The sequence below is a fragment of the Diuraphis noxia genome, unplaced genomic scaffold, assembly GCF_037042655.1.
Source record: "Diuraphis noxia isolate RWA-SAM2 unplaced genomic scaffold, SU_Dnox_SAM2 contig0004, whole genome shotgun sequence".
Taxonomy (NCBI): Eukaryota; Metazoa; Arthropoda; class Insecta; order Hemiptera; family Aphididae; genus Diuraphis; species Diuraphis noxia.
The window spans coordinates 15,656,924-15,671,598 of NW_028301714.1; the positions used below are offsets into that span (position 1 = coordinate 15,656,924).

General features: G+C 30.0%; 3 protein-coding genes across 7 annotated transcripts; 1 reads left to right on the plus strand and 2 right to left on the minus strand.

The window, feature by feature from the left end:
- The first annotated feature begins 498 nt into the window (after positions 1-498).
- On the plus strand, positions 499-2,505 carry LOC107163483 (sepiapterin reductase-like). 3 transcript variants are annotated; one of them, XM_015510937.2, is made up of 4 exons: positions 503-1,004; positions 1,074-1,240; positions 1,390-1,616; positions 1,671-2,505. In XM_015510937.2, exons 1-4 carry the CDS (start codon positions 810-812, stop codon positions 1,871-1,873), a joined length of 792 nt encoding a protein of 263 aa, XP_015366423.2. In that variant the 5' UTR covers positions 503-809; the 3' UTR covers positions 1,874-2,505. The 3 variants fall into 3 exon arrangements, with proteins under 3 accessions (XP_089083709.1, XP_015366423.2, XP_015366424.2); XM_015510938.2 differs by having other exon boundaries at positions 512-1,004; positions 1,683-2,505; XM_089227583.1 differs by having other exon boundaries at positions 499-1,004; positions 1,390-2,505.
- A 2,478-nt stretch (positions 2,506-4,983) lies between these two features.
- Positions 4,984-9,233, minus strand: LOC107163484 (uncharacterized). Of its 3 annotated transcripts, none has more exons than XM_089227759.1 (2): positions 8,992-9,233; positions 4,984-6,862 (listed from the first exon to the last, which is right to left on the minus strand). In XM_089227759.1, exons 1-2 carry the CDS (start codon positions 9,043-9,045, stop codon positions 6,368-6,370), a joined length of 549 nt encoding a protein of 182 aa, XP_089083885.1. In that variant the 5' UTR covers positions 9,046-9,233; the 3' UTR covers positions 4,984-6,367. The 3 variants fall into 3 exon arrangements, with proteins under 3 accessions (XP_089083885.1, XP_089083884.1, XP_089083886.1); XM_089227758.1 differs by having other exon boundaries at positions 4,984-6,910; XM_089227760.1 differs by lacking the exon at positions 8,992-9,233 and adding an exon at positions 6,970-7,427 and having other exon boundaries at positions 4,984-6,910.
- Positions 9,234-9,479: 246 nt separating this feature from the next.
- LOC149055756 (uncharacterized) lies at positions 9,480-13,721 on the minus strand. Its single transcript, XM_089226944.1, has 2 exons — positions 13,674-13,721; positions 9,480-12,568 (listed from the first exon to the last, which is right to left on the minus strand). The coding sequence occupies exons 1-2, from the start codon at positions 13,719-13,721 to the stop codon at positions 9,836-9,838; spliced, it is 2,781 nt and encodes a 926-aa protein (XP_089083070.1). The 3' UTR covers positions 9,480-9,835.
- Positions 13,722-14,675: the final 954 nt, after the last annotated feature.

Sequence of the window (14,675 nt, forward strand, 5' to 3'; positions counted from 1 at the left end):
TACCTAGTGCCTATTTATTATTCATTATTAATACATTTATGTACATTATTATTATTTGTAATAGGGGATTTTTTTTATTTCATTTAGTTAATTCTATTTCATATTTAATTTTTTTAATTCTTAATCATCTAAATAGTTCTATTATACTAGTGGTTTTGTAAACATTAGGTATTATTTTTTTTTTATGCTATTTAATTTGTGCAAATCAACTGATGGATTTCAGTTCTAACTTCTAAATATTCATAATCTATTCTATGTAAAAATGTATAACTTCCAAATAAATAACTATTTAATAATACTATTCCTTACTAGCTGATAATTTATTATATGTACCTATAGATATTAGATACAATATAGTATTATTACTTATTAGTATACACATGATTCAGTATACCTATGATTATTTTAATTATTGTATAGTTCAAATGTTAAATTTTAAATTAATATTATAATAGGGCACCTCTGTATACTCTATGTTATTATGTTAAACAAATACGTGTTATGTAATCAACGCATCAGATTACAATGTAAACTGCTTATTTGATGTTGATACCATCAATGTTCAATACACCATAAACTGAAAATACTGAAGAACGGTTCACAGTCTGATAGTACAAAATGCCGTCAAATTGTCGATCAACTTCGTGAAGCTCTCAAGTCATGCTTAGAATATTTGGTGGATTCAGATAATATTGTGTTTGAAAACGAGGAGACCGTCACCCAACCTTCAGGACTTTCGACTTGGATCAATCCAGAATAGTCTTTGTCTACAACTGAAACCCAAAAATTAATTGATTAAGATACTGAAGATGAATGAGTTTTGGAGTCGTCGTACTTGTGTCATTTTGACTGGCGCTAGCAAAGGAATAGGGCAGTGTTTGGCTGTAGAAATTGGTAAACTTTTGATTCCAGAGTCAACCATTGTTCTTATGGCTAGAGATACAAATGGTCTGGAAAAAACTAAAGAAATGGTGAATAAAGAAAACAGTGATATTTTGGTAGAGGTAGGTACCTAACCTTATAGAACAAATACGTTTCATCACCTTAAATTTAACATTTTATTGGTGTCATAGTATTATAGCGTGGATTTATACAACTTCAATACAACAATGTTTGAAAAAATTGTTGAGCCTATCGATTCAACAAAGTATGAATTATTTTTGTTAATTCATAATGCTGGGTCAGTTGGTAATCTGGATCATCTTGCAGCTGACATGAATGATCCCGACGAATGGAACAAGTAATTATTCATTTTTTATATTAGTTAAATATTTATATGTGTTTGATTTGATTGGGACATTGAACATAAATATTTATTATATAAATTCCATTAATTATAAAATGCACAATAATCAATGGTGTAAAATTAAAAACATTTTTTTTTTCTAGATATATGTTGTTAAATTTATATTCAGTAACCTGTCTAACAAGTGTATTTTTGTCCAAGTTCAGTTCAGATAGAGCTGAAAGATGTGTCATCAATATTACTTCATTATTGGCGATTGAACCATATAAATCAGTTGGATATTATTGCGTTGGAAAAGCTAGTAGAGAAATGTACTTTCGTGTATTGGCTTTAGAAAATCCTTCACTGAATATTCTTAGCTACTCCCCTGGTAAAAAAAAATTGTTCAAAATATTTTTATTTATAATTAAACTAAATCGTTTAGTTTTTATTTTAGGCCCTGTGTTAACTGATATGTATAACAATATGAGTTTGAATTCAAAAGACAAAGACTTACGCGAAAAGTTGACAAGTGTACAACAAAAACAATATATTGTGAAAGTAGAAGACGCTTGTCAAAAACTAGTTAACACATTAGCCATGAGAAGTTATAAATCTGGCAGCAGAGTTGATTATTATGATCAATAGTTGTAATCCATGATTTTTTTTAAACATTTTATGTATTACTGTTTTAAGTTGATTGTATTATTTGCATCTTATATTAATTATTATTTACATTGAAGGAAGGTATTTCCTCTTTTAATTTAATATGATAATGATTATTTAACTAAAAATATTTTATCATACACTGCATAATATTAAATGTATTATATAGTTCAGTTTTCTTACTCTGATAAACAAAATTATTTTATTATATCGTTACCAATTATATATGACTAAACTCCTTCACCCCTTCAAATGTGTAACACTTTTTGTGATAATGTCTTATTATTGTAGTATACTACTATATAAGGCCAACAAGGAAACGCTAGTGGATGGCGACCAAAATTTATCTTTTTTTGCGCATATGCTTCATTATACCAGCCTGAATTCTGGCCACCACATACAAGAAATAAATGGCTGCAAGTTGGTAGTGAAGTGGAAAAAATCAGTAATAAATAATTCAATATATATAATAGTAAGCTATACAATTTATACGAGTATAAAACTATAAAATACATAATCTCCATAAGATACTAAACAGTGGTGTAACTGGGTAAAAACTAGGAGGGATGCCAAATGTTCAATTTACAAAATCATAATATAATTGTTTTTTTACACATGAGTCTTAAAACTTATATTATGACTTGGATATAAATAACAAGTACCAAAATCATTAAATAATGTTAATTAAATAAGTATATTAGAGTTCATTAAAAAAAGGTGCTATATGATATTTTACAATGCTAATGTGATGATTATTATTATGTAATTATAATTTATCTCATGAAATAATATGATTGAGTTATTTTTGTAACCAAGATAATACGATAACGTTGGAACTACATTAATATATGATAAAATAGGAGAAATGTGAAATAAATGTACTTATATATGCAATTATTTAAGGAAAAAATTGTTTTTATCTTATTAATATATAATATTGTTGAATGCACTGCATTTCTCTTTATTTTAGAAGATTTAAAGATTTCTACTATTGGCATAATTGGGGTCTGGGGAGGGGACAAATGCCACTCCTACAAATTACAATCACCCCACTGATACTAATGATTAAGAAAATAAACTAAATTTTAAACCTTAACCTTACTATACTAGTAAATAGTATAGGTAATATTATTACAAACAACCAATAAATATAATATTTAATCTTATTTGTATATTTTAAAATTATTTTCTTAAAATATAAATGTATTATTCATTAACACATTTTAAGTACATAAAAAAATAATAATGAGGATCTTTTTAATAAGAAATAAAGCTATAAATTACTATATCCTATAGGAGTAACAAAATTTGATTTGATTTGATTTTACAGAATTATATGTATCGTAATACAAAACAAAATATTGTTGATGGTATTAATATTTGAAAACAAAAATGACGATAGTATAAAATAGTAAAATACATACTAGTAATAATACCCGAATTCACCAGAGTTAAAATTTATCTATCTTTCTATAATTTTCTGTTTTGCTTCAGTTGAAATATATATTATAATTACAAACACAATTGCAATAATTAATGTTTTGATTTTCTACATCTTTGTTCTAGACATATAGGTACAGTGCAGTGTTTACCGATTTAAGTAACACTGAATTTCTCGGCCGGATTTGTTTGGAATAAATCGATTTTTTTTACAAACTGGTGGTATATGAATACACATTTTTCGATACATTTCAAAATTTGAGAATTTGGTCTGTGTGTGCACAGTAAAAACTTTTTTTTTTTAAATAGCAACACCTATTTTGAACACCATATTCGGATAGGCCTATTTTTTTAAAGTAATTTTCATGCATCATCTATGGCACAAAGTTCAATATTGACTGAATAAGAGCCATGCCAATTGTATTAAATAATATATTTTTAAAATTATTTTTAAACATTTATAATTAATTCTTATTGGTTACTTTTTGAATATTTGTACGAATTTTTTTTTAGAAATGTTATAAACAAGACTAACATAATATGGATAGAAAAATATTTATTAAAAATCGACTAGGTACAATAACTGGTACAAATGAAATATAGTTATTTTATATTTATAATTCACAATAAATTAAATAAATTGTTCAAAGTTAGCTCCGTGATTGTCGAAGCATAATTTAAAACGCGTAGACATCCTCTATTGGTTGCTGATATTATTTGTTTTCGGTAAGATTATTACATGCAACCACGATTTTATTTTTTAAATCTGATGGATTTTCTGGTGGATCTGCGTAGACTATTGTTTTAAAATAAAAAAAAAAATCGAGTAGAGTAATATCTGGAGATCTTGCTGGCCATTCAATGGGGCCATAAGCGCCAAACCATTTTCCCTCATACACCCGTTTGTTTGCCCGATTTCGACTTTTGCCCATAACATATATATATATATGTATATTAACGCCTATGATTTGCATCATATTGGTACTAATGATTTATTTTGCATATTTTATAACTGTATAAACACAAAAATTGTGTATTATTATAGGATGTATTGTTGTGTTTAAATTTTAAACGAAACTAGTGTTGGTTAGACGCCTTGTTATGTTACGCACCTAATTTTAAATTTGTGAATTTATCTTTAACGCAAAATATATAAAATGTGTTAAAAATGATACAAATTTAATTAAAAATAAAATGTATAAAAATGATAAACCTATTTAAGACAAAAGCTATACAGGTGATGGTAAAATAGTGGTATAAGTAGCCTCAACAAAAACTTGTACCACTTTAACACCACTGTTTTAACTCTAGGTTAGGGTTTTTATCATACACACACACCTCCATATTATATTACTGGACAACCTAAATGTTTATATACAATAGGTATTATCAAGACTAAACTGTTTACAATATTATTTTCAATCTATAACAAGTGGAATGCTAAAAACCAAATGTCAAAAGCGTTCAAATGATTTCGGTTTTATGGTAACGCAGAACAAAAATTTCAAAAAATCGTTTACTGAATGTCTCTCTTGCCAGTTATTCATTAAAAAATATTGAAAGTTTGCTTTTTGTAAAGTTAAAAGAAATTAACATTTAAAAAGATGGAAAAATCGGAAAACTACAAAAATACAAATGAATGCTTCAATAAATTCGGGTCACTACTCGATTATGTTTTATTTTAAACGGTAAGGTAATACGAATACGGTAGTAGTGTAAACAAAATATTCTATTACAATCATAAATAATTTTGAAGTAGGTATTAAACAATCGCGCAACAAACCGGGTTAGTACAAAAAACAGTGACCATAATAATATAATATACAATTATAATACTTAAGTAATAACAATGTGACAACTATATATATATATATATCAGCGTGCAAATATAATAATAATAAACTTGCTTAAATTAAATGTGCATTGTGGCTTATTATATGACACTATGACGTATCGAACAAACATCGGGATGTTGATTGTTTTTCTCTCAAACATTTCAACATAAACAATATAATATAGTAAACTCGCCAGTAGTCCGTGCGAATCAGCACGACTTGTCCATTACAAATATTACAATATTCATACTTTAGTCTCGGCCTTGGAGCCAAAAAAAAATTAAATAAACGCAAACAGCGTTCTTTTATATACCTATACCATATATACTGTATATAATAATATACACATAAACCAATCTCAGAGTTTAAACTTGGATATAATGTCAATACGTTAGATAAACTTATTGATGGTCCGTTCGTGTTGAAAATCGATTATATTTTAATGAAATAATTATTTACCTATTAGCTTTGTGGTTTTAAATGACAATAATAGAGCCATCTGAGCCACATATTGCATGTTAGAGAACCGCAGGTATCAAACCCTTGGTTTATACGTTAGAAGATTTCATAAAAAATTAACATATTTTTTTCCAAAATGTAATTTTATGCTAAATCACATTTAAAAATATAATGTGTTTAATAAAGTTACAATTAAATTCACTAAAATAAAACATGAACACATATAAACTGATGGAAGTTGAGGGCATAAATAAATTTCAAATGCATAAGTGATTCAAAGTCATGAATATAGATTATAGGTTATTAGGTTATAACCTAACCTATAATCGCAATTGTAACTTATTGTTGGGAAGTTATGTTTTCAGAGGGGTGTACATTTTTTTGGTGAAAAGTCATAATCCGCAAGTGATTAAGAAAGTTAGAAAATATATTTGTTAGTATCTATATAGAATAATAATAAATTATATTATATTCTTGTTCGTACATCGCTACCAAAATCGTACAAATTGCATTAATTCATAATATGACGAAGTTAATAATATCATATTATTATAAACGAAATTGATTATTATATGTTATACGACAAAATATTATTATTAAGAACTTTATGTTTTAGGCACTTGAAAAAAAGTTTGAAGAAATAAGTTCAAAATAGTTTTGTCCTTCGTATTGTGCCCACCCACTACACCCACCGTTAAGTCTTGAAACTACGCTATCGCGGGATGCCACCGGTGTGTCGCAGTTAGTGTATAGCCGTCTTTGAGGCTGCTAGGATTGCACCGGTGGGTTTGCCTTTTGACTTTTTGAGAATCGCGCGGGGTGTCAGTTGAACCGTTTTGAGCAGGCTGGCGATGAAATCCGAAAAGGGCCGATGGTCGTCGGGCCGCAACCCTGGACCGGAACTCGGAACTGCTGCTGCACAGACAGCCGCGTCAATCTTCTGTTGTTGGATGGAGTATTCCATTCGGCGGTGGCTACTATCGCCACTCGTACGACCTGCACCATCTCCCGAACTTGCGCTGTTACCACTGCTCGTACCGCCTCCCGAACTCACATCATTACCATCGTCCACGTAGTCGGCCGTCTGCACGTTTCCGTCGTCGTTGTCGTTGGGTGGCTTGACCCACTCGCCGTCGTGACCGATAACCTCCAACGGATAGTCGGGCATGAAGCCGTCGTTGTACCGGTGTCGGCTCACCAACCGTCCAGGACCAGCTTCCACACGAGGGTTGAACATCTGGAAAAACGACTTGAGCACCATGTCCAGACAACAGTCGCACCGGCGCTGCAACGTCGTCCGAGAAGTGAAAAAAAAATTTGAATCAACCCGTTAAGCTTACCAACCGTTTTTTAAGTTATGTATTTTTCAAGAGATATTAATGTTTAAACACTCGATCCAATTATGTTCTATAGGTACCTTTAATCAAATGTATTGATTATTTTCACATTTATAAAATATTACCTAATATGTGTGCTGAGATGATGAATATTTAAAATTTTTTGCAAAATATATGTTTATATTGAGAGCAATTAATCAAATATGTATAATATATTTTATTATGTTTCAGAGCCGGATCAAAACAAAAAAATACTCTGGTCATAAACCGCGGTGGTTATTTCCTAATATTGTTTAAAAACAAATTGCACCAATCTTATTTTATCGTTAGATTATAAATACGTAGTAGGCAAGTGTATGTAGTAATTGTAAAGTCAATTAGTTTGAATGAAGAATTGATGAATATTATGTTATTATATTCTAGTATACATACAGAACAGTGTTTAATATGATCATACTATGTTTTGTAAAAGTTTTGCTAGTTTACAATATTTTTTCAAGCAAAAGTTTAAATATTTTAAGTATTTTACAAAACTATGTAGACACAACATTTTAAATTTTATCTTTTGTGAACCTTCTACTTTTCATTATATTTCACCATAACAAACGCCTAATATTTAAATTTTAAGCTTAACAATATATTGATAACTATAGTGTATTTTAATCTTATATTTGACTAATTAAGAAGTGACTGTGATGAATGATAAAAAATGACTAAGTATAAAATGACTTGCCACTAAAATGTATTATATAATATAACATGACGTATATTTTATACTGAATGGGTTTACACTGTTTACAGCTAGCCTGCGCGTGTCTGGTACATTGGCACAGGAAGTGAACTTTGAAACAATGAAACGTCTTGAAGTTATTACTCATATTAATTCTTATCATTGAATAATAGTTGGAAACCGGTCGAGAATCGTAACGATCGTACTATGTCGGTTCCATTTTAAACGAGTTTTAATAATTTAAATTTAAACCAGCATTAATAAGTTAATTGCAGACTACAGTACCTACTTAATAATAATATAAAGTATATAACTAGAGAGAATTGATTAGCACTAAACCACTAGATCCTTCATTTTGAATATTATAATATTGGGAGTGTAAGTACAATGAAAATAACTAATAACCACAATATAAGTGTCACATTTTCGTCTTTCATTATATATCTAGTACTTTTTATATGTAAAAACTAAAAACTGTTATGTATACAGACATCAGCTCGACAGTTCACCACATTTGAATATTATATTATACTGAAATAGGGCAACGGGCAACAGTTATTTGATATATATTATGATATTATATACTTATGTGTAGATATACGCTAGCTAGGTATCATACTTCATACCTTGCTTATGTTTATACAGCGTATAAACATTTAGCTCAACGAGTGTATTGTAGAAAATACATAGTTTTTTCGCAGTCTTGTCATCATAAAATTAAGTAAAAAACCATGTATATTCTAATTCTAAGCAATACTACACATAATAATTATAGGTACCTTTTTTTTTCATTGAATTGGTTGGAAACTTATGGGTGTGCAAATATGATTCTTCATAATTAAGACCCGGATGTTTATGCCCTAAAAACCCTATGGTAATTTCCTAAAAAATATGTATTTATGAGACATAAATCCCTCAAGAAATTACCCATTATTACTTGCTAAATGTTAATACATTAAATAGCTACTTAAAAATCACTCATAAAATTAAAATTATTTAATGATTTCATAGTAAAAAAATTACTGTTTAAAACGTAAAATTGTGCTTTTTCGTTTTTTGAAAAATATATTAATATTTTAATGTCATTATGGCAAATAATTAAATCGTCATTGTTCTCTTAACTGTTAAAACTTAGTAAGTAAAAAATACCATAAAAAGTGACCAAATTTCAAAATCGAGAAATTGGTTTTAATTTTAAGTTAGGAATGTATCGTCTGCGATATTTCAAAATATTTGCAAAATTCATTAACATCCGGGCCCTATTCACAATATTATTATGTAATAGGTATATATACTTACGGGCAAACAAGATATCATCAAAGCGCTGAGTGCGATCATCATGTACACTTTCATGATTTTTCACGTCATCTCACAGCCGTGATCCAACAGAGTATTCAAACGTCAACTATACTTATTATTTTCGTCACTATAAAACATTTGTTGGTCACCTGAAGTTAACACCTTTTTAATCGAAAAAAGTGTTATGTTTATAAAATATTCGAAGAACGCGCGCGTATGTATTATACATCTTGTCAAACGTCAATAACCTTAACCTTCGTAGAGATTTCCTTGTTTTGGGTACTTTTCAATGTCTCATAAACACGGCAATAAAAATAATTTATAATATACGAAATAGGTAATATGATTTATTTTACTACAGCTAAGTAAATATTTTAATAACTCAATCACAAAGTACATTACATATTTATATATTTATATTATATCTATACTAATGTAGTAATGTTTAATATTATTAATATACTGAATTTAAGATTAAACGTGGTAGATATGTATAATTAAATTATTTTACAGTCCGCTGTCCTCACAGTAGACAGGAATACCTGCATTATTATTTATTATATTATTATTGGAAGTGCAGAAATATGCAAAAGTGCATTTAGTATATAATTAAGTCAGGGCTCTGATATTTGGGCAACAGACAACTGCAGGATCAAAATGGAGAAAATAGAAAAAAATATACAATAATATTATTACAATTTGAACAATAGGTACACCAATATTATAATAGGTTCCTACGAAATAAAATCATAAATTAATAATATTTTATAGAACGTGATTCGTGACGATTGCGCATTAATACCTAGTATGTTGTTTATAATTGTATCATTCGTCAGAATAGGAATCAATACACGATTATGTTAATGATGTTTGTTGCGTTATTCAACACGGAACTGTTGTTAGGATTTTTAATGGTTTCAGTATACATTGGAGTGGTTTGATTTGTTTCCGTCTTTCCATCCGTCGTAATGTTGTATGCATCAGCTGACGTATTATTGTTGATTCCAGTATCCGTTTCAGGAATTGTTTTGGGATTTTCCATAAGTCCAACATCGTCGGAAGCATCGAATGATCTAGTTGAGTCGGAAGTCTGTATCGTATCTACGGTATTGTTGAAGCTGGGAGTTTCGTTACTTCCGGAACCTGCTATAGCATGGTTTGGATCGGTAAAAGTATTATTACTAGTTTCCTTATTTACGGAATTGTCGCTAGTGCTGTTGGGTTCGTAATTTTTGTCTATGTTAGTAATATTTGAATTACTGGTATTTTTCGCATTGTTTGGACTTGTAGTAATGTTTTTATTTTCTATTTGGCCTTGATTGTTGTCATTATTCTTTTTAGGTACTTCTTCGTATCCAGTAACTGGATTTGAACTGTTATGGTGATTTGAAGTCATCGTTCCTTGGTTAGGATCGGTAGTAGCTGCAGTGGTATTATTTGAATAGGTCGTATTTTTTGGGATAATGTTTGGTGGTGAACTTATTGTTGTGTTCTTAATCCCGGTTTGGTTATTGTTGCTTTTAACTATAGGTATTTTATTGCATTCAGTAACTGGATTAGAACTGTTTTGTTGATGTTTAGTAAATTTTTTTGAACAGTCAGGATTTTCAGTAGCAATATTTTTGGTTTCTGTAGTTGTTATGTTGTTAATTTTTCCACATGTTGTATGGTTGGTAGACGTATTCATAAGTGCTGTGTTTTTCTGGGTAATTATGGTGGTATTGGTTGTAGTAATTATTTTATCTGTTGTATGGTTTTGATTATTATTCGTCGTAGGGTATTCATTGCATCCAGTAATAGTTTGATTTTTTGTCGATTCATTCGAATGCAGTGGATTCTTTGGTTCATCATTTGGTGTATTTTTAATGTCAACTTTAACGTTTATTTTGTTATTTTTTAAAATTGGTATGCAATTGCATTCGGCGTTGGCTTTTAAGATATTCGTGCAATTATAATTATTGCTTTGTGGATTCACAGGTTCCGTCACATTGAAAATATTTGTTTTATTCATTAAGTAAACTGGTGAATAGTCGCATTCATTTGGTGACAAGTTTTTTGTCCAATCTAATACATCAATCGGCTTGTCAGTTATATCGTATATCAAAGGTTTTTTGTTGTTAAGTACATTCGTAATTTTTATTTCATGAGTACCCGTCGAACTAGTCAATATTATTCGTATAGTGTCGTTCAAATCTAAGCCTGTCGTTTTTTCCATCGCCGACACGGGACCAAAAACAGTGAGTTTCTTATCAGCGTGCTTATTTTCCCCGGGTAGTTTGTCTTTATTTATCACGTGAATCGAATATCCGGAATACTTCAGGACGTCGACCACGTTCGCACATTTGCAGGCTTTCCCGTCCCGGGGTTGTGCGCTGATGTCAGTATTCTGCAGACACTTTGGATCCAACGCGAACACTGCAGGTGGATTAAACCGTTTGTGTTTACCGTCGTCGTTGGGAATATGCACCGCGGAGAGGATATCGTTGAAATGTGACAGCAGAATGTTATTGTACTGGCCCACATCCACCAAAACTTGTTCCGGATCGTAGTCGTATAATCCAGTCGGATCTTCCATGTTACACCTCATGAATGGCATCCGCTTCCCGTTTGGGAACACGAAGCTAATCAAAGTAGGGGTCCTCAGTGCGTCGATCACGTGTCTCACGGTCTGCACGTCCACTAGTTTTCCGTCCCGCCATTTGATCTGCCGGACCTTGGGAACCACTGCAGCCGTCAGCGGCCTTTGGAAATGTTCTCTGTCCACGGCGTAGTACAACGAAAACGGCACTACGATTCCCTTGTGCGTGATGACGAACGTTGACGTTATCAGTTCCGGTAGTTCGTCCGCTATGAGCGAACGGTACAGCGCATACTTTCCGCTGACGACGTTGGGCACCATCAACGTTTCCGATCCCGAAATTAGGCTTCTCATTATGTTCCGGTAGTCGTCCATTTTTACTTTCAGCGTGCCGTTTGCCAACGTGACGTAGTTAGCCAAGCCGATTTCCGACGGTCGCAGCGAGTCTTGCTCTAGATCGCCGCAACCGTAATACCGCAAAGTTTCTTGGAACCGTTTATACGTCATATTTCTGTTGTCGAGTATGACTCGGATGTCGGATTTTTGGTCTTCAACCGGCAGATAAGGGCTGCAGATGGCCTTGAATTTTAAATACGGCATAACTATACCGCTCGGAAGCTCGACCATAGTATTGGTCAACAGGCAAATGTCTTGGTTGCTCTGTTGCTCTAAGTCTTTCTGATTATCGTCGTAGTTCACCGTAACATTTCCTTGAGACGTCACTACGGTTGGACGGAAGTTTTGAAATTCATGTGGTGGTCGTTGCGGACCGCTGTGACCTCCTATGTAGTTGATTGTTATTGGCGCTTGGTCTGTAAATATTATTGGTGAATGATCGCTTTTCATAATATTTTCATTCCATCCACTTGGATATTGGCCTTTGTCAACTAATACTATTTGTCGCTGTTTTGTAGGATCGTGCGTAAGATTGTTCGTCTGTGGATGATTTAGATTTTGATCCACAAAATTTTTTTCCGGAACATAAGTTCTGCATTTCACCTGAAATGCGCAATTAAACTAATTAAAGTATGTTTTTAAATCATAATATTACAGTTATTATTGAAAATCAAAAACAATGTCACGTGTATATTTATAATTTTAATGCCATCTGTTCGTTTCGACTGTTTTAATCATATGTTATACGAAATACGTTCAATTATACTATTGGTATTTTATTAATTTCTTTAAAATGTTCACAAATAATGAAGTATTCTACATACTTCTAATATATATTTTTTTTCATAATATTATGATGTAACATTAGAAATTCAATAAAAAGGCCAAAAATTCAAGGTATTAAAATTATCACGAAAGTCACGATGGTTTATTCAATATTATGTTAATTATTATTTTACTTAAAAGGTTTTATAACTGTTGAATTAGTTGAAAAACACTCTATACAATATTTATTTAAAAAAATCGATTTAATGGTTTTAAATTATGATTGTATTATTACCTTTTTTATTGGTATTTATTAATATTAAAAATATATTAAAACTTATGTAAAAAGTCAAACGATAAAAAGTCAATATATTTACCTAGGTACCAAGGAACTCAGGTCTAAGAAAATGATCATAAAAAATACAAATTTATTATTAGGTATTATTCTATGAGATATTATATATTATAAATATTTTGTTAAAATAGTATTATTTGGAATTTATGTAATTAAATTATAAGTTGTAAAATACCCGAGAATTATATTCTTAAAATTTTAAGTACCTAGATATTTCAAAAAATAAAATAATTGAATGTTCACTGTTTTAGTGTTTTAAATAGCTGCCAACAAATCAATTTTGAATTTGTTATTAGATAATATGGTATTACTTAACTTTTATAAATTTTTATAAAATGCTAACAATTATTGTACCTTAAATAGGAATTTTTGAACAAACCATATTGTATCATATTATAAAGCTTTATTACTTTTACTAGGAGTACAGTAGTGCATGAACACTGAACAAATATTACCAAAAAATTGTAAATTAGTGTTTTATCTTAAGGATACCTACTTGTAATGATGAGTTAGGTATATGACTTTATACTTGCACATTTGTACACTTTGTGTATGCCATGAATAAATAAGAAATAATAGTAGACTTACTTGGAAAAATGATGACGCAGTCATCAAAATTATCAAGTGAAATGTCATGATTTAGCTCAAGTAATATCACTTCTAAACTTTAAATAGCTGCTAGACCCAATATTGTAACACGATTCTCTGGAGAGTAAAATTTGCAGTCTTCGTACTGTTTTTAGAACAACTTGTAGGTACATGGATTATATATATCCTAAAGTCTGTTCATGGTGGACACAGTTTATATGCATTATATATCGTGTCAAAGTGAAACGCCATATACAATCAATTACGTGTTCCTATAAACGTTTCCTTAACCGATACGAAGACGTTTTGCATACATACATATATATTTTATCTATGTTTAATATGTAATAGATTTATTATGTGTATAGTGTATTGGACGAAATGGTTTGATTTTAACTCTATATATGATGATAAAAAATAAATAATAATAATAATAATACTTGATTAACATTTTATGCATATTTTTCGATACCAATTTTCTTACAAAATATATTCATATTATTATACGCTATGTGTAAATATAGTGTCCATCAAAATCGTATATGAATGCGTGTCTACATAATCATATATATATATTATGATAAAATATTATGTCGTCGTCGTTCGTTGCTAAAATATTATGATAATTAATTTTATTTTCTATAGTTATCAAAATAAATCTCATAAACATACGTATTTTTTATATTTTGTATGTTAATAGCCGATAAAATATTATGTGCGTTACGACAGCATTATTGTTATTGTATTTTATTTTTTTCGACGTAAAATATTAATTTCAGTTGTTTATCACGAACTTACAATACAATCAATAATTTATTATGGCATCATAGTTTTTTTTAATTTAATATAAAAAAATAAAAATGGTTATCACAGTGATAAACGATAGTATCGAATAATATAATTCATTTAAAAAAAAAGGAATATCTACGTCATGTTTGTCTGTATAATTATTTGGCTTCTTATGTCCTCGTTAGATAGGTACCGTTATAAATTCTGAATAAA